The sequence below is a fragment of the Anser anser genome, assembly GCF_964211835.1.
Source record: "Anser anser genome assembly, chromosome: 3".
NCBI lineage: Eukaryota > Metazoa > Chordata > Aves > Anseriformes > Anatidae > Anser > Anser anser.
The window spans coordinates 67,742,665-67,768,922 of NC_139722.1; the positions used below are offsets into that span (position 1 = coordinate 67,742,665).

The window sequence follows — 26,258 nt, forward strand, 5'->3', positions numbered from 1 at the left end:
GAACTGGATTCTATTTAAAGTATTCAGCAAACTGTTCAAAATGTGCACCACATACTTAAATCTCTTATTGGTATAACAATTTTCAGATCAAGTGCTGCTCATTTTCAAATGCACCATAGAAGAGTATATTTTAACTTAGGGACAAGCTCTTACTACTTTGTTCAGAACTAAAAGCATCAATGCAACAGTATGAATAAAACTATCGGTGGAACAGTATGACACTTACTTTCCTCTAAGATGAGATGATGTATCTGCATGAGTTGTAAGAAACATCAGAACTCAAACTTACAAAAATAATTTGTTTACTGTTTTTTTAACAGTGTTCCAAATGAATATTGTTCTGTCAATAAAATGTAAGGCCTTTTCCCCTTTAATGCTACATTATTAAAACAGGAAGTAGCTGCTACTTACCACTTAGTGTTTTTGACCGTATAGGAGGCAATCCTTTTTTCTGACGTTCTTTTTCCCTTTCTCTAGCCCTTCTTTCACTGGAGTATGATCGAGATGACTTTCTCTTCCTTTCTCTTGATCTTGAGCGTGAACGTTTTCTGTGTTTACGCTTACGAGAACCAGACCGTGATCTAGACCGTCGTTTTCTTGGTGATCTACAAAATACTTAATTTCAGTACGCTGAGGTTTAAAAAAAATAGTTTTTTAGTCTTCTTTTAACTACAGGCTTTAAGCTTCATATAGATATTTCCTTCATATTTACCCAAACTGCCATTAGTGTGAGGAATAGGACATACACCCTGGGCTTTAAACAACAACAAAAAAAACAACAACAAACCAAGCCAAAACAAAACAAACCACACTCAAAGAGTTCCATATCAGTACCTATTTTTCTGACACCAAAAACCTGTCCAACTCATTAGTGTTAATTGGTTATTTTTGTTACTTGAGCAGGTCTCAAAAATTTTAAAGTAGTCCATAGTTATGCAAAACAAGGTTCTATACAGAAAATCTTCATCTAGTGCACAAATACTAAATGAACACTTTCTGTTCATAACCAAAACTACTTTGACAACCTTGGAAAATTCAAAACAGAATGACAATCACAAATAGCAACTCTGTTCCAAAAAAAACTTGATTTTCTTAATACAAGTTCGTTACAATACCTTGAACGAGATCTTGAACGAGTTCTTGATCTTGAACGAACAGTTGATTTCTTTTCTTCTTGTTCAAAAATCTCTTCTTCAGCAACATCCTGTACTTCATCTATATCCATGTCCTGAGGTCAGACATAGAAGTTCATAAACATTTAATAGATATACTCACAATATATGAGCATATGAAAGTATGCATTGATTTTGCTCATTTTGAAATCAACTTAATATGCGTTTCCTTCTGTAATTACATTGAAAATAGTTTTACCTGTTGCTGAATATCCATTGAATCGTCTACATTTGTTTCCGCTTCTAAAAACTGTTGTTGACTGCTCCCTTGTGATGGTGACGCAGAGTGCTCTGAACCAAAATTTCCTTCTTGATTTTCCTCGTTAGGGCTTGCCTAAATAACGAATAATTATAGATCATAAAAGACCTCATAATTCAAATTGTTAACTATGTCATAATTTATACTAGATGAAACAATTTTCAACTATTTCTGAAAAAAAAAAACAACCACAATTAAGTTTCTCTTATTTTCACACTTTCCTTTAATATAGAACAATTATCTACTGAGAAAATGACAAGCTGAACTAGATGTCACACCATTCCAACTCCTTTTGTGTCATCTGCAATAAGTAATATCCCTGACTATAAAAAAAAAATGTCATCTATTTGCTGAATCAAAAGAAAGAAAGTACACTATTTGTTGCTTAATTTAATTAGCTTAAAAATAAAAAACTCACAGGATAAAGCAATAGTGAAGACAGACTTTATGTACGGTGACACTGAAAGAGACTCATTTGTCACCTGTGCACATGCATTACATTCTATTTTGTTATTAATACAATGAAAATATTTGTAATACCAATTCAAGCAGTTAAAACATTTGCATTTAGATCCAAACTTTCTTAAAGCACGTGATTCACGACAGTAAGTACTACAAGATAAGGGAGGGTGTTGTATCATTTATGTGAGCATGTCAATTACAAGAGTTTTAACCAAAACAGACAGTTCTGAAAAACACCAAAATTAAATTCATAATTTTAAAACACAAAATATTAAATGTGTTGTAGAATTACTATCCCACCGCCCCCAAAATCTAATGGCCAGTACACTGTTTGAAATCACAGATTTGGAATTAGTATCTGTAAGATATGAAAGACATGCAAGAAATATAGAAAATGCAATGAAAATATTCAGAAATGTAATCTGGACAATTCAGATAAATAACATAAGTCAATATAAACATATTTCAGTGATTCCCATTACATTTTCACTTCAACAAATGTTAGGTATTCTACCTGCTAGGAGAATGCCATATATGGCATATATACTCTTCTGCTGTGCCTTTGTATTCTTAAGCACCTTATAATGAGAATTTGCTAAAAATAATAAAATTGCTACAATTCATTTAAAGCATTTGTCTTCTACCATTATCTGTTTCACCTCATTTTCTTTAATTATTCTTCAATAATTTCTGTATCTTGATATTAGTTCCTACAACAGTAGTTGATTCTTCTGTCTTCTATCCTCTCCTCCTCTCCCTCTGCTCCTAATTAGATGCTTAATAATTTTGTTTTGCGTTTTATCTTTCTTCCTCTTTCCCTTAATCTTTTCACTGATGCTTAAACAGGGGATTAAAGAAAATCTTCCTCATGAAACGCTGCAGTCATTACTGAGGAGTTCCAGTAGAAATTTGTGCCTTTTAGCTGCTATCAAGGTGAAAATGAAACTTCTTCTCCATAGCAACTAGTCAAGAAGCTGAGTGGACCTGAAGGGAAACAACTTCTGGAAAATCATTTCAAGTAGAAGATCACATAATAAGGGGCGAGTCATATGAGCACTCTACCCATACATCTAATGTAAGTTAATTTCATAAATGAAATGTAATGTCTAATTGTCCTTTTTTTTTTTTTTTTTTTTGAGATTTATGATTTTTTTTTTTTGAGATTTTTGAGATTATTTTACAGTAAGGTAGGTATTAAGCATTTTTGTTGTCAAATTACATAGCTATTTTTAGATAAATCATATCAAAAGCTCTTGAAACAGATGCACCCTTCAAAGTTATACTCCTATACAACAATTTGTACAGAATTTAAAGCCAAAAATTGCTAGATTATGCATCTATACCAAAAGCTATTTAGTCTGTAGCTGTTGTACAAACTTTCCCAGTTAATACAATTAAATGAGATATGAAAATAAAACATAGTGAAATAAAACACTAGAATAAGAAAATAATTTCTAGTAAAAACTTGATTACTATTTTTCTAAACAATTAAAAACTCGGTTACAAATTTAAAATTCACATTGATGTTCTTAATTGAGTGACTGCATCTTTGCACAGCTGCAAAAAAATAAAATCCCCAACAGATGTACGTTAAGTTTGTGGTGATTTTCTTTCAATCTAGAAATTTCTGATTTACTGTGAAACCGCATCCAAATACCCTATAGAAAATCCACTTCATACCTGGCCAGTATCAAGACAGAATAAACTTTTCATTTTCTAATGGATCAGTATGGGAGAAGAGCAGCTCAAAACAGAGGATTAACCTCAGAAGAAATAGGTCAATTTACTTCACTGTAGAGGGGACCCAATTCACACAGTTAAGAATCCATTTTGTAATGTTTCGAGCATCAGTTCTTAATTAAGAACTTCATGGGAAATATATGACTCTAATCTTTAGCTCAAATTCTTCAGTAGAATGAGGCATTTATTAGTCAAGACTTAAAGCCTGAAAAGGGAAAATTTAAGTTAGAGTGCAAATTACTATTCTGATCTCTTGTAGGTTCTGTAGCAGCAGCTTGAACACTGCTCTCCCTTCACAGGTAGTAGCATATTCACTTCAGGGCCCACTTCCTCCTTCATGATCACTGGAAAAAAAGGTTTATTTTCCCCACAAAAAGATCTGAACGACCAACGCACAGTCAGCCTGTAACTGAGTTTAAGGATACTTTCACCTAAGAGAAGCAAGATTTATACCCCACACATTTGGTTCTATTTATTTTTCACTTTATGCACTTTATTCTGCTTATTCCACTTACTCTGCAAGCTTCTGGCAGATGACAACCACAAGATGGAGTTCTTACCTTTTGAGGCTGCTGTTGCTCCAAAAGCTGTTGTCGCAGATGTTCTAAATTTTGTTGCTGTAGCTGTTCAGCTAGTTGGTGAAAAAGCGAGTTGTTCACAGATTCTGGTACTAAAGGCCTAAAATGAAAGATTAACAAAAAAAACCCATTTTTTTCCTCTTAAACAGTGGGTAAAGAGGTTTTCACAATTGAATTTCAAGTTTAACTAAAGATGTAGAATAATGAAGACAACGTAGTTAATATCACCTTTTGTTATCATCATTACCACATTACTGACATTTATATAACTAACAAAGCAAAGTATGTGTTAACTTTAAGATAAAGTTGTCAAAACTTCAAGCACACAGATTTATATAAAACGTTTGAAAATGTATACATTTCAGTAATTCAGAGTATGGTCTTTTCTCTAGTTGTCTTTTCTGTTTTGGTCTACTTATGCTCTGAAAGAAACAACATCTTACTTTCTATTTAATTCTAATATTCAATTAGTGCCTAACAAATTTGTTCTCTCTCTTTTTTTTTTTTTTCCCCGCTAAACATAGCTTGATCTTACAGTTGGGAAGTAGGAGTTTCCTTTTTAGGCTCTTCATTTTGTTCAGGTTCTTCCCCAAAGTCAAACCTGTCCATCAGCTTCTAGGAAAAAGCAAAGTGTTACTGAGTACTCCTTATAAAATATGTATTTTATGTATACTTAGTTTGCAAAAGAAAAATGCTTTTATTTTTCAACTAAAAAAAAAAGTAGCTTGGCAAAGAACCTAACTTGTAAATTAAATGTCATGCTAGTATTGCTACCAAACTCTTGAATGCATTGACCCCCAAGTCTTGGCTGTGGCCTGCTTGAGCTCTGCCTGCTGTTCCACAGCAAGAACCACATGTTCTTTCCATAGTAAATAACAGCTATTATGGAGGAAGACTTATAGGAAGATAAATTTTAAGTGATGGTACCTTTAATTAGAAGAAGTTACCATGAAGAAGCCAACTATTCAATCCAATCCTCTGGCAAGAGCAGCAAACTCATTTGGCTCCTTTGGCTGAGCCGCAAACTGCTCTGCTCACATCAAGACGAGACTTACAGCTTGATTACTTCACAAAGAATGACTGTATTTTCACACGTGTCATTTAGACAACCTGAATTCCTTCAAATATACTGCTCCTTGAAAACAACTTCTGACTGTGCAAAAATCAAAGTAAGCAGTTACCATGCAAGAGAAAAATGCCTCCATAGTGATAAATAGAAAGGTATCCAACAAGGAATAATAAAAACGTGGATAAACTTCTTGTTTTATCTGTAAAGATATCTATGTTGTAGTTCTGCTGAATAACAACAAAGTTTTTGTTTTTGAATTTTTGAACAGCCCAGAAGCATTTCAGTATAATTGTACTTTCTTGAAGATGAGACTAAAGAACAAGCATGAAGAAATGCAACAAATTTTATTAGTCACTCAGATTGTGTTTTTTTCTATAACTATGCATCAATACAGCAGTTTTATCAAATCCATGTCTATTCAGTTGGAAAGGACCTTCAGAGATCAAGTCCAACTGCCTGACCAATTCAGGGCTAACCAAAAGTTAAAGCATATTAAGGACATTATCCCAATACCTCCTGAACACTGTCAGGCTTGGGCCATCAATCACCTCTCTAGGATGCTTGTTCCAGTGTTTGACCACACTCATGGTAAAGAAATTAAGGGAGTTTATGCGAGATGGGACGTATGATGCAAGTTACTCAGGATTTTTACATATCTAATCCACTTAAAGCAAGCTGGCTGCCTTCTTTTTAAATTGCTTTTTTTTCTGGTTAGAATATTTCCAAATAAAGCATTTGCAAAATGCTGTATCTCTGAACAGCATATGCATTTTAGAAAAACGTCCAGTCTTATCTTTAAAATATGATTAATCATCATATATCTTCCATCATGACAAAGTAGAAAGAAAAATAACAGCATATACAAGTTAAATATTAATCATCTGAGAAAAGGAAAAAAGAATTCAACAACTGATGATACAAAAAAAAATTTAACTGAAACCAGATAAAACCAAAGAACTTCCAGCCAAAACAGTCAAATATATATCATGATTTCTGTGTGGACATTAAAGTGAAAAATTTTGAACTGAAATATTTCTTAAATAAATTGGAGCAGAATCATCTCTACAATAAGGAAATAGACATTTAAATATACAAAATATTAGGATACCTAAAATCAACCCACCACACATAAACATGTAGAACTACAGAACTTTCCATGAATGTTATACCTGTTAATTTAATTACTTAAGAAGAGAATATGTTCAGAAAAGCAATGGGAATTGCTAAAGACATGAAAAAAAGCTTTTTATTCCAAAGGAAATGAAATTCTTCTGAAGCACCAGAATAATCTGTTTAGAAATCATAATAAAAGGAATAAGATATAAAGGTACAGGAGAGGTTGATCAGTGTCCCCCCTCCTTTTTTTTTTTTTTTTTCTTCAACAGAATCACAGAATCATCTAGGTTGGAAGAGACCTCCAAGATCATCTAGTCCAACCTCTGACCTAACACTAACAAGTCCTCCACTAAACCATATCACTAAGCTCTAAATCTAAACGTCTTTTAAAGACCTCCAGGGACGGTGACTGAACCACTTCCCTGGGCAGCCTATTCCAATGCCTAACAACCAATAACACATGGATAAGCAATTTTCACCCAATACGCATTAAGTTGTGCAACTGATTAATTACAAGATACTATGGAGGCAGAAGACCCTGAAAACAGAGAACAAGGATTGGAAGAACTGCCAGACTTATTAAACATAGGGATTTGAAAAAGAAGGTGGATAGTATCTACATTCTACATATTCTACAGAAGTACCTTCCTGCACCATTATCCTTACTACTAGCCAATTCACTGTCACTGTATCATGGAATCAGAACTAAGCTACAGTTTTCTTCAGATCACTATGTTTACCATTTATATTTCATAAAAGCTCTTGCTTTTTTATTATTATTAATATTTTAACATGTTTGACAACTCTGAACATTTACCTTTTGGACATTGCCTTCAACCATATATTTCTATATGCACATCACAGTCCTATCCTCCATTCTCCCAGCTAAACAATTAGTCTTCTCAGTATCTTCTACAAAAACTATACGCTGTTTCTTATGATTACTTTCATGAACCTCTAAATTCTCTAATTTTGCTACTGTAGTGGTTTTTTTTTTTTTTGGGTTTTTTTTTTTTTTTTTTTTAAGATCGTAGAATAGTTTGGGTTGGAAAGAACCCTTAAAGTTTACCTAGTCCAACAACATATTGTTAAAATCACTGGAAATGACATACTTACTATTCTCCCCCTTATTCCCCAAACCAGTCATTCATTCTATCATATAAGCTAATCAGGCTGGTCAGGTGTGATGTGTCCTTGGTAAATCTATGCTGATTGTTTCCAATCACCCTGTCTTTCACATATCCAGAACCGTATTCCAGAAGTACTAGCTCCGCAGAGCTAAGTGAGGCTAACCAGCTTGTAGTTCCCCAAGTTGACCTTTTGGCTTTCTTTGGACATGGAAACAACATTTGCCCTTTACCAGTTATTAAGGACCTCTCCTAATCTCTATTTACATATTTTATTAAACTGGAGCTAGAAGAAGATACAATTCTCACTGAACACTGAAGAGAAATTTTGATTATGTTATGTAAAATAACATTCAATTATTCTGCAAACCAGAAAAGATACACCACTTGTTCAATTGCTTCTTTCAAAATGTATGTGGTGGCCAGGACAAGAGGCAATGGGCATAAACTGGAACACAACAGGTTCCTTCTAAACACCAGGAAGCGCTTCTTTACTGTGTGGGTGATGAAGCAATTGGCCAAGGTTGCCCAGAGAGGTGGAGTCTCCCACCCTGGAGATCCTTGACAAGCTGCCTGAACATCCTCCTCCAGAGGTCCCTTCCAAATTCAACCAGTCTGTGATTCTGAGAGATTAGACAGGACTGATCAAATTTGACCTCTAGGTGCTGCCTGATATACACCTCAGAGTTATTCAAACTCCTTTTGTCTTCACCAGACAAATCTGAGACAACAGATTCTTTTGTCTTCTTGCTCCAGGTAACATATTACACAATACAAATCTCTCATGTCATACTTGAATTCATCATCAGATTTACCTTCTTTTTCAGTCTCTCAAGAAAGACTGTTAAAATAATAGTTTCTGAGAAGTCAATGTATGTATATTAACTGGTTCTTGTTCATTTCCTGTTGTGACCTAGAATTGTTGACACACAATTTCCCTTACAGAAGTTCTACTCACAGTTAAAACAAGGTTCATTCATCTGTAATTCCTGTTGTTACAAGTATACTAGTTAACAACTTATTTTCTTACAAAGACTATAGTCCCAAAAATTAAGCAACGAATGTCCTGTACTCAAAAAATCGTTACAGTCTAGTGTTGTTCATTGTAGAAATATCAAAAAACAAGGTCTCAGAACAGTATCTCTAACACTGTTTTTACCTACATCTGAAGCATTTTTTTCCTCTTAAAAAAAAGTTTTGTATTTTTTATTTTGCTTTCACGCGAGTTACTTTGAAGCTGCTCTTGTCTGTCCTTGTGGACTGAATGCTTGTTAGCAGTTGCAGCACATCTTTTACTTTAGCTTAATCCAAATGAATCTGGATTATGCACTCAAGACTGGTCTGCAACGTGAACCAAAGAGCGGTACATGTAAAACAACAAAAGTTTCAAATCAAAAGAGTGCTCCTGATTCAAACCAAAACACTGATGTAGATGCTTCATATATAAGTAAATATTGCCTTTTTAACACCTAAGGCCGCCACGTCTAGTAGAAAAATGATACAATTAAGTATGTGATGAAATAGAAGGAAAGAGTCCAGTAAATAGAACGATACTATTATGACTCATGGTCTTCAGCTACTGAGAAGTGGGATTTGGGTTGCAAGTGGTATCAGTGCGGAGAAACCACTGGAAAAAAAAAGCAAGAAAAATAGCTATTCCAAAAACTTGTAATTGCAAGAATGACATTGGCCATTAATACATACTCTGCTATAATACCTAGATTCAGAAATCCTCAAACCTCAGGAAAAAAAGGGAAAATAGGTATGGTAACGCCAGGTTTATAAATAAAGAGGAAACATTCTAAAACGTACATGCTGCATCTGCAAAGCTTCAATGGACTAATAAAACATACATTAGTACTTCATTCAAAGAGATGCCATAGAACACAGAACAAGGAACTTGAGATTTATTATAACCTAACTCTACTTGAATAATGCAGAACTGAGATACAGACCACGCTATAAACACAGCTCTTCCCAGCTTACAAGAACAGCTCAATGCTATATATATGTATATATATATATAGATACACACACACACCCACTGAAAGCCTGTAAATTATCACATTGAATTCTTGTGCAAGAGTGGCATTCTGCAACAATTAGCATCAAAAGTCCCAGAAATCACAATCACGTACATTCACTCTGCTGACAACTTTCAACCTGCATAATATTACTGGCATAAACTAACTAATGAGTGCCAGGCCAAACTCTCATAAGGTGTATACACACCTCATCACAATGCCAATTCCTTCAATTTGCTCCAGTTAACCTGTCCATGTTCAAGACAGTCACACCTGCCAGTACACCTATCCACATAAATGCTGGAATCGAAGAGCATGGAATAAAAGCACAACACAATGCTGTATTCTTAATTACTTTTTGTATTGAAATATTAAGGTGGTCTCCATTACTGATTCATTCATTCCCTATGATCATACCCTACTCCATCTGATGTTTACAGTTACAGTATAGCATTCCAAGACCACATTGGATTGTGCTTTGAGCAGTCTGGTCTGGTGGGAAGTGTACCTGCCCATGGCAGGGGGATTGGAACTAGATGATCTTTAAGGTCCCTTCCAACCCAAGCCGTTCTATGATTCTATGACTACAGGACTTTTTCTTTTTTTCCTGGTTTAGTTTTACAGGTGTATCTTTCATTAATAATGTCAACTCTTTATTATTTCAGAAACTTTCATTTACCTGAAAAAATTCTAGAAAAAAAAAAACTTAAAATAAACTGTCCTAAAACTTTAGACTCATTACTTGAAAAGTTTTTAGTCAGCCAACTATCTGAAAAAGAGATTAAGAGGATTAGGAAAAAATAACACTGCTTTGATTCTCTGACTTCCTTATTATTTATTCACTTCAAGACAATCCTATGGAGATTATATAGTCACGAGCTGCTTCTTCTGAAGACACTGGAACAAGATTTTTTTTTTAAATCTTTGAATAGAAGTTCTTTTTTTTATTCTACTATTCTAATTGCCAGCACACTTATTGCTACCTGGCATTCTACATTAGCTTTATTCTTAAATTCCTCCATTCTGTATTTTTATTATTTATATTTGATAGACACGCATTCTGAAGCACACACAAAGTTTCTTTTCTTACAGACCTTGTTTGTTATTACATTTTGATATCCTTTAAAAATTGTCCTGTGACTAGCTTTAACTATAATCAAACTTATCTCTTCACTTACTATCACTTGGTGGGTACGAACAGGAGGTTTCTTGGCATTTTTAATTTAAGAAAATTACAAGTCCAATCACCTTTTACTCTTCTGGGAAAACAGGCTATATAAATTTCTGCGTGTTTTTCTTTCATAACCCTGTAAGAAATCATTTCATACTTTAGACCATAAACACAGGACGGGGAGAATACAAGACACGCTCAGTTCTCCTCACCATGTTAATAAAAGGTGAAGAACACCACATAACTACGTCACAACTTTTACTTAGATATATTATACAATAAACATATATATATATATATATTTAACTTCTATTAATCTACTGCTACCTTATTAAAAGAGACACTTTGTTCCAGTGGAGTAAGTGTGTTGGCAGCAGCAGCTGCAGCCGTAAGTTGTGCGGTTAGGGCCTGTAACTGAACAACAAGACCAGCATCCAGGGCCTGAAGTAGCGAAGGCTGAGGTTTCTGCTGCTGTATCTGCAGCGTCTGTATCAACTGCTGAAGCTAAAAGAGAAAAGACAACTGCATTAAACAAGAAAAATTTTTAAAATAAATCTCTTTCCCTTCCAGCTAGGGAAAAAACCCTCATGAACGCAGTATCATCTAACCTCTGACTATTAATTCATCTTAATCTGTTTTCATTTATGGCAAATTATGTTCCCACTTACTGGCTAATTTGTTTTCTGTGGCTGACAAGACATGCAGATGCTTCTTCCTCCTAACTTGCTCTGACAGGTTGCATGATGACCAGTCACCACTCAGGATTTCCTGCTTTCTAGGGTTCACCCTCTTCTGCTTCTCCAGTTTGATTCCTTCTGACCTGAAAAAAATCTGTTAGCCTACTCCAGCTTCCTAAGGGCCCACCTACATTAGGAAAATCTGTATGTAATAACATTTGTGTAGTGGAAATAACTGCACTTTTGCAAGCTCCACCTTAAACTGGTGCAACTTGCACATATTAAGAATTTCTGCTAGTGTCTCTGGGTAAGCCATGAGGAAAATCTCATGCTGAAACTCAGGTTTGCACTTACAGAATACAACTGCCATGTTAGGTCAACCAAATCATAAAAAGCAAATTAATGAAGACTTGGGAATATAACTTGACTTCCTGCACTGGCACAGATTCTGCATTATGTATAGTCCTATCCTAGAATAAAATGTGACAGTTAGTGAGATACAATGTCAAACCAGAAGCAGTGGCTCTAGGGCACCAGATGTCTTGTAACAACCAAAACTCCTCCACCCACTATGGCAAAGCATAGTACAGCAAAGGGCTGTACCTACTTCTCTCATTTAAAATAAATATATAATGATTAGTTTGGGCAGTGCCAAAAGGCAGATGTTAAATTATTTATTTTTAATAACAACCCCATTCTGCAAACCAGGAGAGGTCTTGGATTATACTGGAATGAGTACTATAGATCATCAGAGAAGGAACTTTCAGAAGTGTAGTGAACGGCCCAGAATGGACCTAAAACGTTTGATCAAAGTATATCAGGATACCCTATGAGTCAACTCCCTCAAATTTAGAGGAAAAAAAATAAAGAAAAATGGTATATCTTCCATAAAGGTTTTTTAGAACAAATGTACCATAAAGATCATTTATTTGTCTGGTGTATCATGATTTTCTTACCCCAAATTACTAGTTATGTTTTTATTATTGTTATTATTTAAGGAGCTGTCCCACTGAGGAAATGAAAGGCTAACTTTTTCATGTGTGGATCCGTTCATCTGTTGAAGAGAGATACTTCTATAAAATTGTACAAATTTATCTTAATGCAAAAGGCAAAGGTACTATCCCTATGGAAAGAAGCCCTCCTGAAGTACCTCAGAATTAGTGGAAGCAGTTCTTTGACTTTCCATGAGGTAAATCCCTTACAGACTTGTTTTTGGTTATTTCTGGAAAAAGGTTGAACAAATCCAGGTGTTTCAAACTCTGATGACTTAAGTGCCCAGTTATCTTTAAGTTCACATTCCACCTCCTTATGGGGTTCCACACTAAGCTTTTAAGGCTTTGATCTCTTTCTTTTTACTAGGGTTCACTAGAAACTTTGTAAGCTGATTAAGACGATCTTCATTACCACAATGCATCAAAAATGCATGATCTCCTCTTGAGATTGTTTTAAAGTTACCTTCTGATAATGTGATGCAACTCTTCCTGTTCTTTAGATACAGACTCCTCATACAGCAAAGCCTCCAGAAATGCTTCAGTTATTGTTTCACCTCGCCACAAGTTTTTACTAATTACTGCAATAGGCAAAACTGAAGAGCTTCCCAATTCCTTCTTCGCTGACCCACGAAAGATATACAGAAGTGGCTGCTCATCTTGTACATTGCTTTGAGTAGGAAGGAATCAAACTGAAGAAGCAGAGATGGAAGCCCTAGAGTGGGAAAATCCTGAGTGGTCACCATTCTAGCTGTTTTCACATTCTTGTTGGTCACATCTTTCTTACTCCTGTCCTCTCCTATGTCTAGACTCTTATTTTAGCTACATGCATTCTCACCCATTAAATACAATCTCAGGATTAAATCAAGGACTTTGGGGAATGGGGGAAGTGACTTGGAGAACAGGTAAAAAAAAGACAGACAGAGGATGGAAGCAAATGTTGCAGTTCATCTACTAGTCCTAGAGATTTGTATGTATAAGTTTGTATACCCAGTCTTTCTCCACACTTTGCATCCATCTTTTCCCTCCTTCAGAATCCATTCCCTTCTTCATATTACCATTTTGGGATAAATATCCAAATGCTATTTCTTTGTGACCTGCTGGGTTCAGAACTCTTAATTTCTTTCTCATTTTCTTATTATTTTTTTTAATCTTTCTGCTTCTTCCTTTTATTTTTAGAATGTTCTCTAAGTAATAATCTTTAAACTGACTTTCTCACTTCACATCCCTCCCTTAAGAACTATGCCACTATCCTTCCTCTACGCTTTACAAAGTATCCCACAAACTCATTCTGCTCTGCTTTTTATGTACCCCATGAACGCGATCTGACTAAAATACTCGCTCTCTACTTGGCTTATGAACAATTACAGATGGCTCTGCTCAGCCGAACACTGTAAAGCCACCTCACTGAGTAAATAAGTTGTTATTGTCAGCATTAGTGCTTTGTAACAGCTCACTGGTGGCTGTTCCTTACTCGTAAACCAGGGACTTTCTTTTTTTTAGTACCCCATCAGGTAAAACACTATAGTCCTCAACTAATAACTACAGACCAACCAAAAATCATGATTCCACATTTAGGCTGGTGCCAGAGATCTAACAAACTGAAAAACGATGATCTATGTTTTTTACACACAGCTGACTGGGAACGCTCAATTTATATGACTTCAGGCTTTATAATGACAAGCAGTTCAATACGTGCTGCACATCAAGCCACTTTACTGAGTTCACCATTTAGAAATTGAACACAAAATCCGTCACTTCTAAACCAAGACCTTATGTTCAAACACTGTAAAATAAAACAACATATTTAGCTGACTGAAAGATAAAGAAGAGAATCGACTCACACTTCCAGAGTGAGAACATTTATATATAATTCTGCGCAATGTTTAGCTTCCTGGGGGCATCCATCAGAGAAATATGCTAAATGGCATTCTATTTTACACCTCTATTCATAAAATCTCAGTGTTGCTCTTTATTTAGTCAACTGCAATACTAAGTAGAGAAGAAATTGTATGTATTATAGCCCATCTTATCTGAAATCACATTCTGGGATTCTTTTAGGGAACAAACAGGGTTGGTTACAGAGGTAATAAGAAATTTTAGTTTACCTGGAACTTACTTGTCATGAACAGCATAGTTAACATGAATACTGGACAAAAAACTATAAGATATCCATGAAAGCAGTATTCCTTTTAATATTCCTTAAAGACACAGATTCAAATAGCGTAACCACCTATAAAATATTCACCTGTTGGCCTTGGGGACTCTGTAAAATCTGTGCTACAGCAGCAAGTGTATCTGTATTAGCAATCTGAGATACCCAAGGATCGGGTAAACTCTGCACCACATTGGCTGGAGTAACTGGAGTCACAGGTGTTCCTAAAAGAGAGAAAATACAGTATGCCAAAATATTTTAACATACCGGCTTAGAAATGGTGTTAGGGGAGGAAAAAAAAAGCTGCTGTAACAGAAATGATAAAACTGATATGAGCATTCCTGTTTATTTTCTACAACAATCATTTCTGAATTGCAAGAAATCAAATTATAAAGACACGCTAATCTTCCTCGGACATCAAAACCAGTTATTAAATACTGAGAAAGCACTTATTAACATCAACAGAAACTATTTTTCTGATACATATATAGAGCATACAGACGTTGTCTGACGTTGTCCATCAAGTTCAATTGTAGGGATAGCAAAGAGATACAGATGAGTTCTCTTTCATTTCTCTCAATCATGGCACCACTAATTAACAAACACTGCATTAAGTACTGTGATGGATTTTCAACTCTGACAGCGAACTTCTGTTTTGTTTGCACTTTCAAGTGCAAAACTAGGTCTAACCGCACTGTTATATTATAAATATTTTCAGTTGTGTATAGTTAGAAAGTAAACACAATGGGCTATGTTTTGTTTTTGTTATTTCCCTTATCTGGATGCTGACTATAACACATTTCCTTTTGGAATTCATTTGATTTATCTAAAGGGAACCAGTAAGAGTTTTTCAGCATGTTAACAGCCAAGGTACAAGAGGTGACACAAGGGTTTTGATATCATGTGATTTATTTGATTTTAACTTGTCTTTGTTTACCTGGTGTATTGTTGCTCATAGCAGCTGTAGTGCTGGGCAAGACGGGGGTCACAACTGGAGGAGGAATTCCTGCTGCCATATCCAAGAGAGGCTGAATAATTTCACTCTTGAACACATTATTCTTCTGCCATAAGTTTAGCACTCTAACAATTTTACTCTAAAATGAAAGAGAATAACAAAAGACATGTGTCATGATAATTTTTCTTGTTATTATGAATTATGGAAGTCTTAACCAGCAACACCCATCTGTTTAGATTGAAGCACCTTTAGGTTGACAAAACAGTAAGAACCGTAAAAACAGTTATACTGCATCACATCAAAGATGCCTAACCCATGAACCTGCAGCTGACATATAGAGGGTGTCTCGACATCATGAATAGTAATTAGTAAAGACTAATTAATTTGGGAAGATTAATTAATCTAATTGCATGCATCTTCCCCCATCCCTACACTCAGGCAAGCAAAATTAAAAAAATACATATAAATGTATAAGGAGCAGTCTATAAATAGGTCCACTGTAGTAAGCAAAAAGTGAGATCAAAATCTTTGTTCTTTATACTAAAGATTGCTTTTATTAGAAAAAATATATAAAAGTAGCTTACCTTGTCATCCCCAGGACAACGATACAGATTCTGGAAAGTACTGATAATGTTATTGCTGAATCTTGGAGCAAATACATCCTTCTCTTGCCCAAACTGATGCCGGGACTGTCTCACAATGGAGTCAATGACATATAGGCCAGGCACCTTGTATTCTGGTTTGCACTACAAAGAATGATAATTCAAAATTTGCATATGTGAAAAGTAACACAAACCACTAATGGCAGACTAATCATGAACAGCTCGCTCTAATTTTTAAATGGGTCCAAGTATTACCAAAATGTTTGCTATTTAATAAATTGTGCTGAAGTATGAAACTCTCTCAGAGACAGCTAACCCTTAATGATCAGTTGGGCACAGCTGTATGTATTCTACAAATATGTACATGGCTTGAATTTTATTTATTACCACCAAAAACCTAACTTTTTTGAATCTATCTCTTAAAAATTAGCACATGAACTGCAAGTCATTTTTAAATGCACACCTATTTTAAGAGAGGTAGAGCAACATAAATCATGAACAAATTCTTAATAGTTCGTTGGAATTAGCTGTGAATATAAGTAAAAATATTTTTTTTCTTTCTTGGAGATTAAAATCAACATTAAAGTTAACACTTGTTTACTTTATTTTACATCATTCTACATAGTGTATGGTATAACCTCCCCCTGCCAGAACAAGAAGATATTTTAGCAGACATCTATAGGTTGAGAATATACCAATGATACTTATTTTAAAACAGTGGAAAACTTGCACAATTTACATACAGCAAGGTATGCATAAAACATATGTTCTAACTACATTGCAAATTATTTAGGTAATTTTACTTACTTAACAAAGGTGAAATTTTGGTCTTTTAGTTGACAAGTAATTGCATCAGACTAGTGTAATCAGTTTTAAGATATAATGAGAATTTGAACAGAAATACAATGAAATCATCACTAGACTACACTATGACATGGATTTAGTTCATGAATATTGTTGTACACACTTATCACACAAGATATCATGGAAAAGATGAAAAAGAATACATGAGGAAGTACACTGTTTCCCTGTCTAGTCCAGATCATCTATAAACGTTATTTCACACTGTAAAGTCATCCATCACCTCTAACACAGCCTTTCAGTATCATCTCCTCCTAGTTCTCTCTCAAGCATTTTATATATGCCTCAGTTCATAATTTTAAGTGTATCAGTATCTTTTCTCCATTCTTTCACCTTTTATATTTTTTATTTATCTTGAGACATTCTTTTTATTATTTCTCCTTCCCCAGAGAGTGTAACTTCCTCCTCTGTGTATTATTTATACCATCATTGAGGTCACTAATAAAAAGATACTAAATAGGGCTGACTGGAAGGAATGTTGTTCTTTAGTTATCCCCACGAGGTAATACAAAGTATTACAAATTATCTTTACATCTCAATTATTAATCAGAGAGAATCTGAGAGGTTTTAAACACAAACATTGTACAATCAGATACAAAGGAATTCACTGACGCTCAGTGACAATTTTGCCTTTTTTTTTTTATGACTTAAGACTTACAAATTGGAATCCATACATTTCCAACTATAGGTAAAAAATAGTTTTACCCAACAATAATTAACTGTTGCAAGAAAGCAAAGTACCATAAAACTCTTTGTTATATAGAATTTTTAAATAATTACTGCATCTTCCCCCAAAGTAATTCCAGTTTAGCCATATTCGTTTGTTTTAATTTACAGGAACTACCAACTGAAATGCTACGTCTCACACTACACAAAAGATGAGGATGAAAGGTGACCTTCAACTTTAAAATCTATGGGAAAACCTGGCAGAAAAGCAAAAGTAACTGTCACTCACCAAGCCGCTTTCAATTCTTTTGCTGTCAGCAGCTTATAGGCTACATTTAATTGACAGCCTCTTTTAACATTAAATGAATATACCTACAGAAATAGTTCTAAAGCAGAATCCACAAAGTATTTGTCTTTCTGCATCATGGGTTAAGACCACCTACTGATTACCAGCAGAAACAGAATGCAACTGAAAACTGAAATAAACTGTTGTGTGATAAAAACGCTAGTTCATATGTATACATAAAACTTGATGGTCTTGAATATTCTGTATAATACAAAATGAGGAAGCTTTTCTCTGTGCTAACATGAAATACCTGTTACTGACTTACCTTTTGAATGAATTTCTCAACACTCTGTACAACGTGCTTGTAGAACTGGAAAACAAAGATAGTATTTCAATACAGGAGAAAATCTTAAGATGCATACACTTGTTCAAGTCTTGCAATATGGACCGTAAAGGTACAATTACAAACTTTGGTTAATTAACCAGCAATCCAACACCTACAGCTGAATATGCTGTTTTCCTTAGAAGATTTAACAGCATAAGGAAAAGTTAATCTCACTTGTTCTTTTTTTAAATAACATTTTTTTATTTAGTAAGAAGAATGTAATTGCTTCCTGAAAAACATACTGCACATGTCTGAAGATGTTAGTGCAATGTTGCCAAGTACAGCATTTTTCTGTACCTCACTTATTTTACATATATTTGCTTTAATAATCTAAAAACTTGAGTATAAAGAAAAAGTACTTAGCGGATGTTAGACTTGTCCTATGGTGTGTTTTTATTTTTGTTGTTTTTTTTTTTTAAACATATTGCATATCATTGCAATAGCTCTACATCATCTCAATAAATGCTCTACAAAATTAAACGTTGTTACTGAGATGATAAATGTGGAAGCCTGAGCTACACTATTCCAGTATCTCATAAGATGCACTGAAACACATATCTCACAAATACAGGGAGGCACCAAATGCAGCAGTTACTTTACATCCTCTTTTGTCTCAACAGTAGCATATGGAAACTGACTGTTCTAACAAGAAAGTAACAACTCCATACATAGTATACAGTTGGAGTATACACTAGGAGTAGCTCTAAGAACTACAAAAAAAAATCTGTGCAATAAAATACATCACTCCCACTTACTGAACTTATATTCATCTCCTGATACACCGCTCTAGCATTAAATATCCTAAGGTTGTAAGATTAGATACTGAACTGATAGCTACAAGATAATATTGGGAAAACTAGGATTAGAACTTTTAAAACTTTAGCAGGTTAAAGTCTTTGAGGTTCAGTTTACTCAACAGTGAAAATATATAGTGAAACTTTAAAAACAGACATACGTATATACATTTTAAGGTTCCCAGGAGAAATACATTGTACAAGATTCCGGTATCGTTTGTTTAATTTACAGAACTATTTATTATCAGTTACTATTTAAGTTCAGTACAAGATTTAAGCATTTTCATTACACTGCAACACATGGTCTCTAACTTACGCTGACTTCTGTTTCTTAAAAAACAGTGAGTTTCATTCTTCTATCACTAATTTGTCCTATTGGAATTATAGAGAACTCCAATGCAGATGCTACTATCTGAAAACATACCTAGCTTCTGAGCAGATGAATGTAGAAAGGAAGAGCATAAGTTCATGTCTGTTTTGCTTTTATCTTATCCTCTTTTTCATCTCTCAAACTTTCACTTAATGTCCATCTGTTCTAACGCTTAACACTAATGACATACTTCTTTCCTCCATCATTTTTCAGTGCTGTTTTCTGTTGCTTCGTTGCTGTTTGGCAATTAGTTTTACTTTGTGGCAAGATAAGTCTTTAGTTAGTGTCCTAATGCTAAAGCTTACAAACGACTTATATCCAAGCAACATCAAAAATAAAATCTATGAACAACACATCTGAAAAGGTTTGCTACGGAATTTATGAAAATTAAATAAAACTTATACAATTACATTGATTCAAAGGCACACCTATCTTACTTTTTCTGAAGAAAAAACAGAAAAAAACTTCGTATTTTCATAATTATTTAGTTGTTCTCAGGTAATTTTAGTGTTTCCTTTTTAAACTACAGAAAGAAGCCCCTCTTTCAGATCAGATCAAAGAGTCAAGTTGGCACAACTCTTTCTCACATGCCAACCAAACAACAAAAGTCAGACAGCAAATTAAGCCCTCTATTGCACCTTTGAAAATCCCATCACTATCATATTTGGTCATACCTTGGAAACTGTACACAGAAAAACGGAGAAAAAGTTCAGCAGTAAGTTCTTTAAGCTATTCAGGCATTTTGTGAAAGATGAGTAATGGAAAGGGAATTAAAAGAAGTTAGCCAAGTCCTTACCTTTATCGCCTTGATTGCTGCCTTGGTGATCTGTGTCATTTTAGCTTTAGAAATGGGTGGCTTATAATCATTTAGCGAGTACAACTGCAAAAAAAAAAAAAAAAGGCAGAAAACAAAGTGATCAAAATATTTTCTGGAATTGTAGAAAGTATAAAAATACAGTATTTTTACCACAAGGAAATGCCACTTTTGATTTTGATCTGATTTCAAGCATGCATTATGGAAGAAAAGCCGTCCCCCACTTGAGAAGAAATAAAAAGGCCCAATGAAATATAACGCAACATCCAAAATGCTTATAAGATAACAGGTTTTTCTTTGCAATAGTCACTGTATACCTGGTTTTATTAGCACTACATACAGCAGACACCCACAAGTGACAATATAATGGAAATGCATGGGATATGCAAACATGATAGCTCTCATCAAGTTTTCCTTTCTAGGGCAAAAAAATATAATAAAAAAAATACATGCACACTCGATGGAAGCAAAACAGATGCTTAACCAAATATGTTTATATTCATCTTCACTTGCCTGCTGAAACCAATCTTATTTTCCATAAAACGAAAACTTTCAGCCCAATGAAAACAAACATGTACCACTTTTGCTACTTAAATCAACGCATTTGCAAAAAGCAGACACTTACTTCATTTACTGCCTTAACAAAAACAAATAACATATCCAAAGTACTACAAATCCTTAAAACAAAGTCCATCTGGGTTCTCAATTTTAAGACAGATTTGTAACTTCGTATTATCTAAAAACTAAAAGACAGACAGTATACAAGTTGTTTTGGAACTCCTCTCACCCCCTCCAAAGATGCAGTAATAACTTCATTCTTTTTACTTGCACATATATCTCCTGCCAGAAGCAATCCAGCATGACACATATTCATCAGAAATTTGCTACATACTGGGAACTGTACACAAACTAACTTCACAGCTATGACTGATAGCTGGCAATTGGAAGCAACTCCTTCCTTCACACTGAGTCAGAAATCCATCATCCAAGGCTCTTTACTTGCTGTGAAATCCACTGATTATTCACAAAATATTGCTTTGGAAAAAAAAAATGCTGCTCTTTACTCCTTCAAACCTAGATGTGAACAAATACCGTACTATCCGGTATTTGCTGCATCCACAGGCAAAACGACAACAATGTCTAACAAGTTTAAGGATGTTCTTGACTTAGCTTACCCTGTATTTTTGTTTAAAATGTGTATGTTTAGAAGCACACTAGCTTGCAAATAGAGCCCTAATAATGGGAATAGCCACCCATACAAATATTTTTATTTCCTCCCTAAAGGCAAGAAGAACTGGAGTTTATTGCATAAAATCATCCTTGAAACAAAGTCAAAAGATCACCCTCCTCTCCTACTACACACCCCGAGCAATACAATGTATTTATATCTTTAGCTTCCTAAGATTCATTCAATCTTAAGCAAACAACTCGCTGAGGAAACATAATTCACAGTGGTTTGCGTTTCGCAAAGTAAAACGCAAGAGTAAACAGGATCACACAGTGGAAAGGATTAGACAATCGTAAATATAGGTCATGCTCCCCAAGCTGCTTATAATAACTTACTGCTCTGAAGTTAACAGGAAGTTCTCAAGAGAGAAGGATTTGTTCTCACTGCAAACATGAGATGCTTTTCTCTCCTTTCCTGTCAGAAACAGCTTTAGCTAAAACTTTGCATAGCTGTCAAAAGACAAATTGGAAAAAAATCGGTTGCCCTTGCATAAGTGGAAGTTTTTTAGCCTGAAAGAATTCCAATTAAAACTGTGAAAACTAGTTCACAGCTAGACATCCACTTTTTAAACAACTGTTACTACCTCTCACTAACCCTACTTGCTGTTGCAAAATATTCTGAAATACTTATATGCTTCTCAAAATAAATAAATAAAGCATTAGCCTTCTAGAATTCAAATATGTAAATGCTCTCAGCAGGTATTGGGAATAGGGACAGAAGAGGCAGAGAATCAGAAGTCTCCAATTTGTTTCTTCTTTGTCTTACAGTTCAGTGCTCAGCTTTCACTTAATTTTCAGTTGCTCGCAGGTGATTTACCAGACTGCAGGTCATTTGGTCCTACACAGTGGCTTAGCTAGATGATACGCAACTACAGCTAAACTATTTCTGGGGCCACTACAGTGCCAGAAACATTTTGCTTACTTTAACGCAGCATGCCTTAGTTTGTGCATTCCTAGTCAGCATTCTCAAAACTCAAAATACTAGCAAAAGCCATTCACAGATATGTGAGCAAGAATGAAATCAGCCTAGACTCAGGAAGCTGCCTTGCCAATCCAAATACTGACCAACAGAAGATAGGAACAGTAGCTCCCTACCACAGATACACGCAGCTACAAGGAAGCAGAGCCACTGACTCACGTCCACGTGCTGTGAGCACATTGACCAGTCCATCAGCTTTGAAATCCTCAGAAAAAGAAATGGATGGATGGATGGATGGGGCAGTTCAAAGCATCAAGAATGCTACAAAACTGCTGGGAGACACACATCAGTCACAACTGACTCTGAAGCATCAGCTGTGTGCCTTAGTACCACATATTCAGAATACGCCTCAAAACAACAGGATTATATTTCAGCTAGCAGAGAGCCAAATGCAGCCTTATATTTTCTGGTTTAAATGATCTGCCATTAAAAACAAACAAACAAAACAGCAAAATTAAGAGGACACTTCTTTAGACAAAGGCTTTTTGGACAATAGATGCACCTGTTCCAGGTTTTAATTCTTCTGAATATTTTTCCTTAATAGTCTTTAAGAAGCTTTTATTTCCTATAAACACTTATTTTGAAAACAACATTCACTTGGAATACAGTGATTTAGGACCATCAGTGCATGGCAAAAGAACTATGAAGGAGCAACATCTGTAATACTGCATGGGACAATGTGAGGGCCCTGTGTGAAATACCTATTTGAATATTGCAACACTTAATGGAAGACTTTTGAAAAAAAAAATCAAGTTTCACTTATGAAATTAAGAAATATGTCGTTTCTTAAAATTAAATTCAATCTTCTGCTTGTGCTGAATTGAGTTACATAAGACACGGACACCCGCAGCGTGGTTTAATCCAAATGCAAGCAGACCCAAACCACACTTCACTAAATACAGACACCCTAACATGCACAAGTGCCTTCCTGAATACCTACTAACAGCACCCATGTTCTTAGCTCCATCTTCAGCTAATTCATACATTATGTTTATTAACTGTCAGCCAGGAACTCCTCTCCATTTGTACTACTGCTAGGCTGGTTTGAGAGGCAAGACTTAAATGCATCTCTAGCAATGAAATTTTGCTTCTTTCCATCTAGCATATATGATTTTATTATTATACTTATATATATTTATATATATATATATATATAAGAAAACAGGCATATAAACAAATCAAATATACTTCAGATATAGTTAAAGAAAAATAATCACATCTATTCAGGATTGTAAAATATGAAAATAGAGTTAAATATATAGAGAGGTGATTGGCAACAGCCAACATGGCTTCACTAGGGGAAGATCATGCCTGACAAATCTGGTGGCCTTTTATTATGAGGTTATAGCACTGGTGGATAGGGGAAGAGCAACTGACTTCATCTACCTGGACTCGTGCAAAGCATTTGACACTGTTCCACACGATATGCTTGTCTCTAAGGTGGAGAGACAGTGATTTTACAGATGGACCACTTAGTGGATAAGGAATTGGCTGGATGCTTGCACTCAAAGAGTTGTTGTCAACAGCTCCATATCCAGGTGGAGATCAGTAACGAGAGGTGTTCCTCAGGGGTCAGCATCCTGGGGTGTATCAGAAGGGGTGTGGTTAGTAGGTTGAAAGAGGTTCTCCTCCCCTTCTACTCTGCCCTGGTGAGACTGCATCTGCAATATTGTGTCCAGTTCTGGGCCCCTCGGTTCAAGAAGGACAGGGAACTGCTTGAGAGAGTCCAGAGCAGAGCCACAAGGATGATTAAGGGAGTGGAGCATCTCCCTTATGAGGAAAGGCTGAGGGAGCTGGGTCTCTTTAGCTTGGAGAAGAGAAGACTGATGGGTGACCATATTATGCTTACAAATATGTAAAAGGCGAGTGTCAGGAGGACAGAGCCAGGCTCTTCTCAGTGACATCCAATGACAGGACAAGGGGCAATGGGTGCAAGCTGGAACATAGGAAGTTCCGCTCAAATACGAGATGAAACGTTTCCACGGTGAGGGTGACAGAGCACTGGAACAGGCTGCCCAGGAGGTTGTGGAGTCTCCTTCTCTGGAGACATTCAAAACCTGCCTGGATGTGTTCCTGTGTGACACGGTCTAGGTGTTCCTGCTCCGGCAGGGGGATTGGACTAGATGATCTTTCAAGGTCCCTTCCAATCCCTAATGTTCTGTGATTCTGTATTGGGACCAGCGCTCTTTTAAAATCTTTGTTGGTGACATGGACAGTGGGATCGAGTGCACCTTCAGCAAATTTCCCAACAACACCAAGCTGTGTGGTGTGGTTGACACGCTGGAGAAAAGGGATGCCATCCAGAGGGACCTGGACAGGCTTGAGAGGGGGCCTGTGCGAACCTCATGATGTTCCACAACGCCAGGTGCAAGGCCCTGCATCTGAGCCGGGGCAATCCCAAGCACAAATGCAGGCTGGGCAGAGAATGGATTGAGAGCAGCCCTGAGGAGAAGGACCTGGGGATGGTGGTTGATGAGAAGCTCAACATGAGCCAGCAATGTGCACCTGCAGCCCAGAAAGCCAAACATATCCTGGGCCACATCTAAAGAAGTGTGTCCAGCAGGGCGAGGGAGGTGATTGTCCCCCTCTGCTCTGCTCGTGTGAAACTATACCTGAAACACTGCATTTAGCTCTGGGGCCCCCAGCACAAGAAGGACGTGCATGTTTTACAGCAAGTCCAAAGAAGGGCCACGAAGTTGATCAAAAAGCTGCAGCACCTGTCCTGTGAAGACAGTCTGGGGGAGTTGGGGTTGTTCAGCCTGAAGAAGAGAAGGCTCTGGGGAGACCTTAGAGTGGCCTTCCAGTACCTAAAGGGGGCCCACAGGAAAGCTGGGGAGGGACTCTTTGTCATGGAGTGTAGGGATAGGACAAGGGGGAATGGCTTTAAACTAAAAAAGGGTAGGTTTAGATTAGACATTAGGAAGAAATTCTTAAATCAGAGGGCGGTGAGGCCCTGGCACAGGCTGCCCAGAGAAGCTGTGGATGCCCCATCACTGGAGGTGCTCAAGGCCAGGCTGGATGGGGCTTTGGGCAGCCTGGTCTGGTGGGAGGTGTCCCTGCCCATGGCAGGGGGGTTGGAACTGGGTGGGCTTCAAGGTTCCTTCCAACACAAACCATTCTGTGATCCTATGATGTGTACTATTTTTATTTTTAAAACTTGCATTTATAGTCTGGCTCATTTTTTTTCTTGTATGTCCTTTTGTACAAATGCTTAGTCAGAAGAGTTTACTACAATTATTTCCTGATTATGATTTTATAAGGCATTCATACTCACTGGCAGAAGGTAACCGCTTGCCCTCATGTAAAACAAGCCTTTAAACAAACTAGGAAAAAATGCCAACGTGGTTAAAGTCAGAGAAACACTCTGAAGCAAAATGGTGGGTATACTACTGAAAATCAGAAGTGGTATCCAAAAAGGAGAAAAAAAGAAAGTGGCCATACACTGTAGCTGGCAAAGTAAAATATAAAAAAATAAAGCAACCGAGTCTGAGAAACAACATGGAAAAGGTGTAACATCTAAGCCTTTTTCAAAAGGCAGACAGTAACAGACCTGTCCGTGGGGTCCTCCAGGACTAAAAGACAATCAGTGCATACAAAAGGACTCATTGGAGACAAAACCCAACAGAAGAACAACCCTCTGCATCTGTTTATATGTCTATGCACTGAAGAAAAACTCTTGAGATTTCCCATACCACCTCACGTGGCACAGAACAAGTTTGCAAAGTGAAAAATAATGAACTGCCAGAACCAAACTGTGAAGGAACTCAAGAATCAAAGACC

The 26,258-nt window shown here is 36.1% G+C and overlaps 1 protein-coding gene across 7 annotated transcripts in view; it reads right to left on the reverse strand.

Moving 5' to 3' along the window:
• SCAF8 (SR-related CTD associated factor 8) overlaps positions 1-26,258 on the reverse strand; it is a 165,305-nt gene that overhangs the window by 112,959 nt on the left and 26,088 nt on the right. For 6 of the 7 annotated variants that reach the window (XM_083830964.1, XM_083830965.1, XM_083830968.1 and 3 more), the window contains exons 2-12: positions 20,255-20,338; positions 18,235-18,279; positions 16,079-16,240; positions 15,477-15,633; positions 14,633-14,763; positions 11,046-11,222; positions 4,747-4,826; positions 4,194-4,311; positions 1,372-1,506; positions 1,116-1,228; positions 412-605 (exon numbers count right to left, since the gene is read on the reverse strand). In XM_083830964.1, the coding sequence (XP_083687090.1) occupies positions 412-605; positions 1,116-1,228; positions 1,372-1,506; positions 4,194-4,311; positions 4,747-4,826; positions 11,046-11,222; positions 14,633-14,763; positions 15,477-15,633; positions 16,079-16,240; positions 18,235-18,279; positions 20,255-20,338 (1,396 nt within the window). The remainder of the gene's footprint in view (positions 1-411; positions 606-1,115; positions 1,229-1,371; positions 1,507-4,193; positions 4,312-4,746; positions 4,827-11,045; positions 11,223-14,632; positions 14,764-15,476; positions 15,634-16,078; positions 16,241-18,234; positions 18,280-20,254; positions 20,339-26,258) is intronic. The other variant, XM_083830966.1, reaches the window with a different exon arrangement.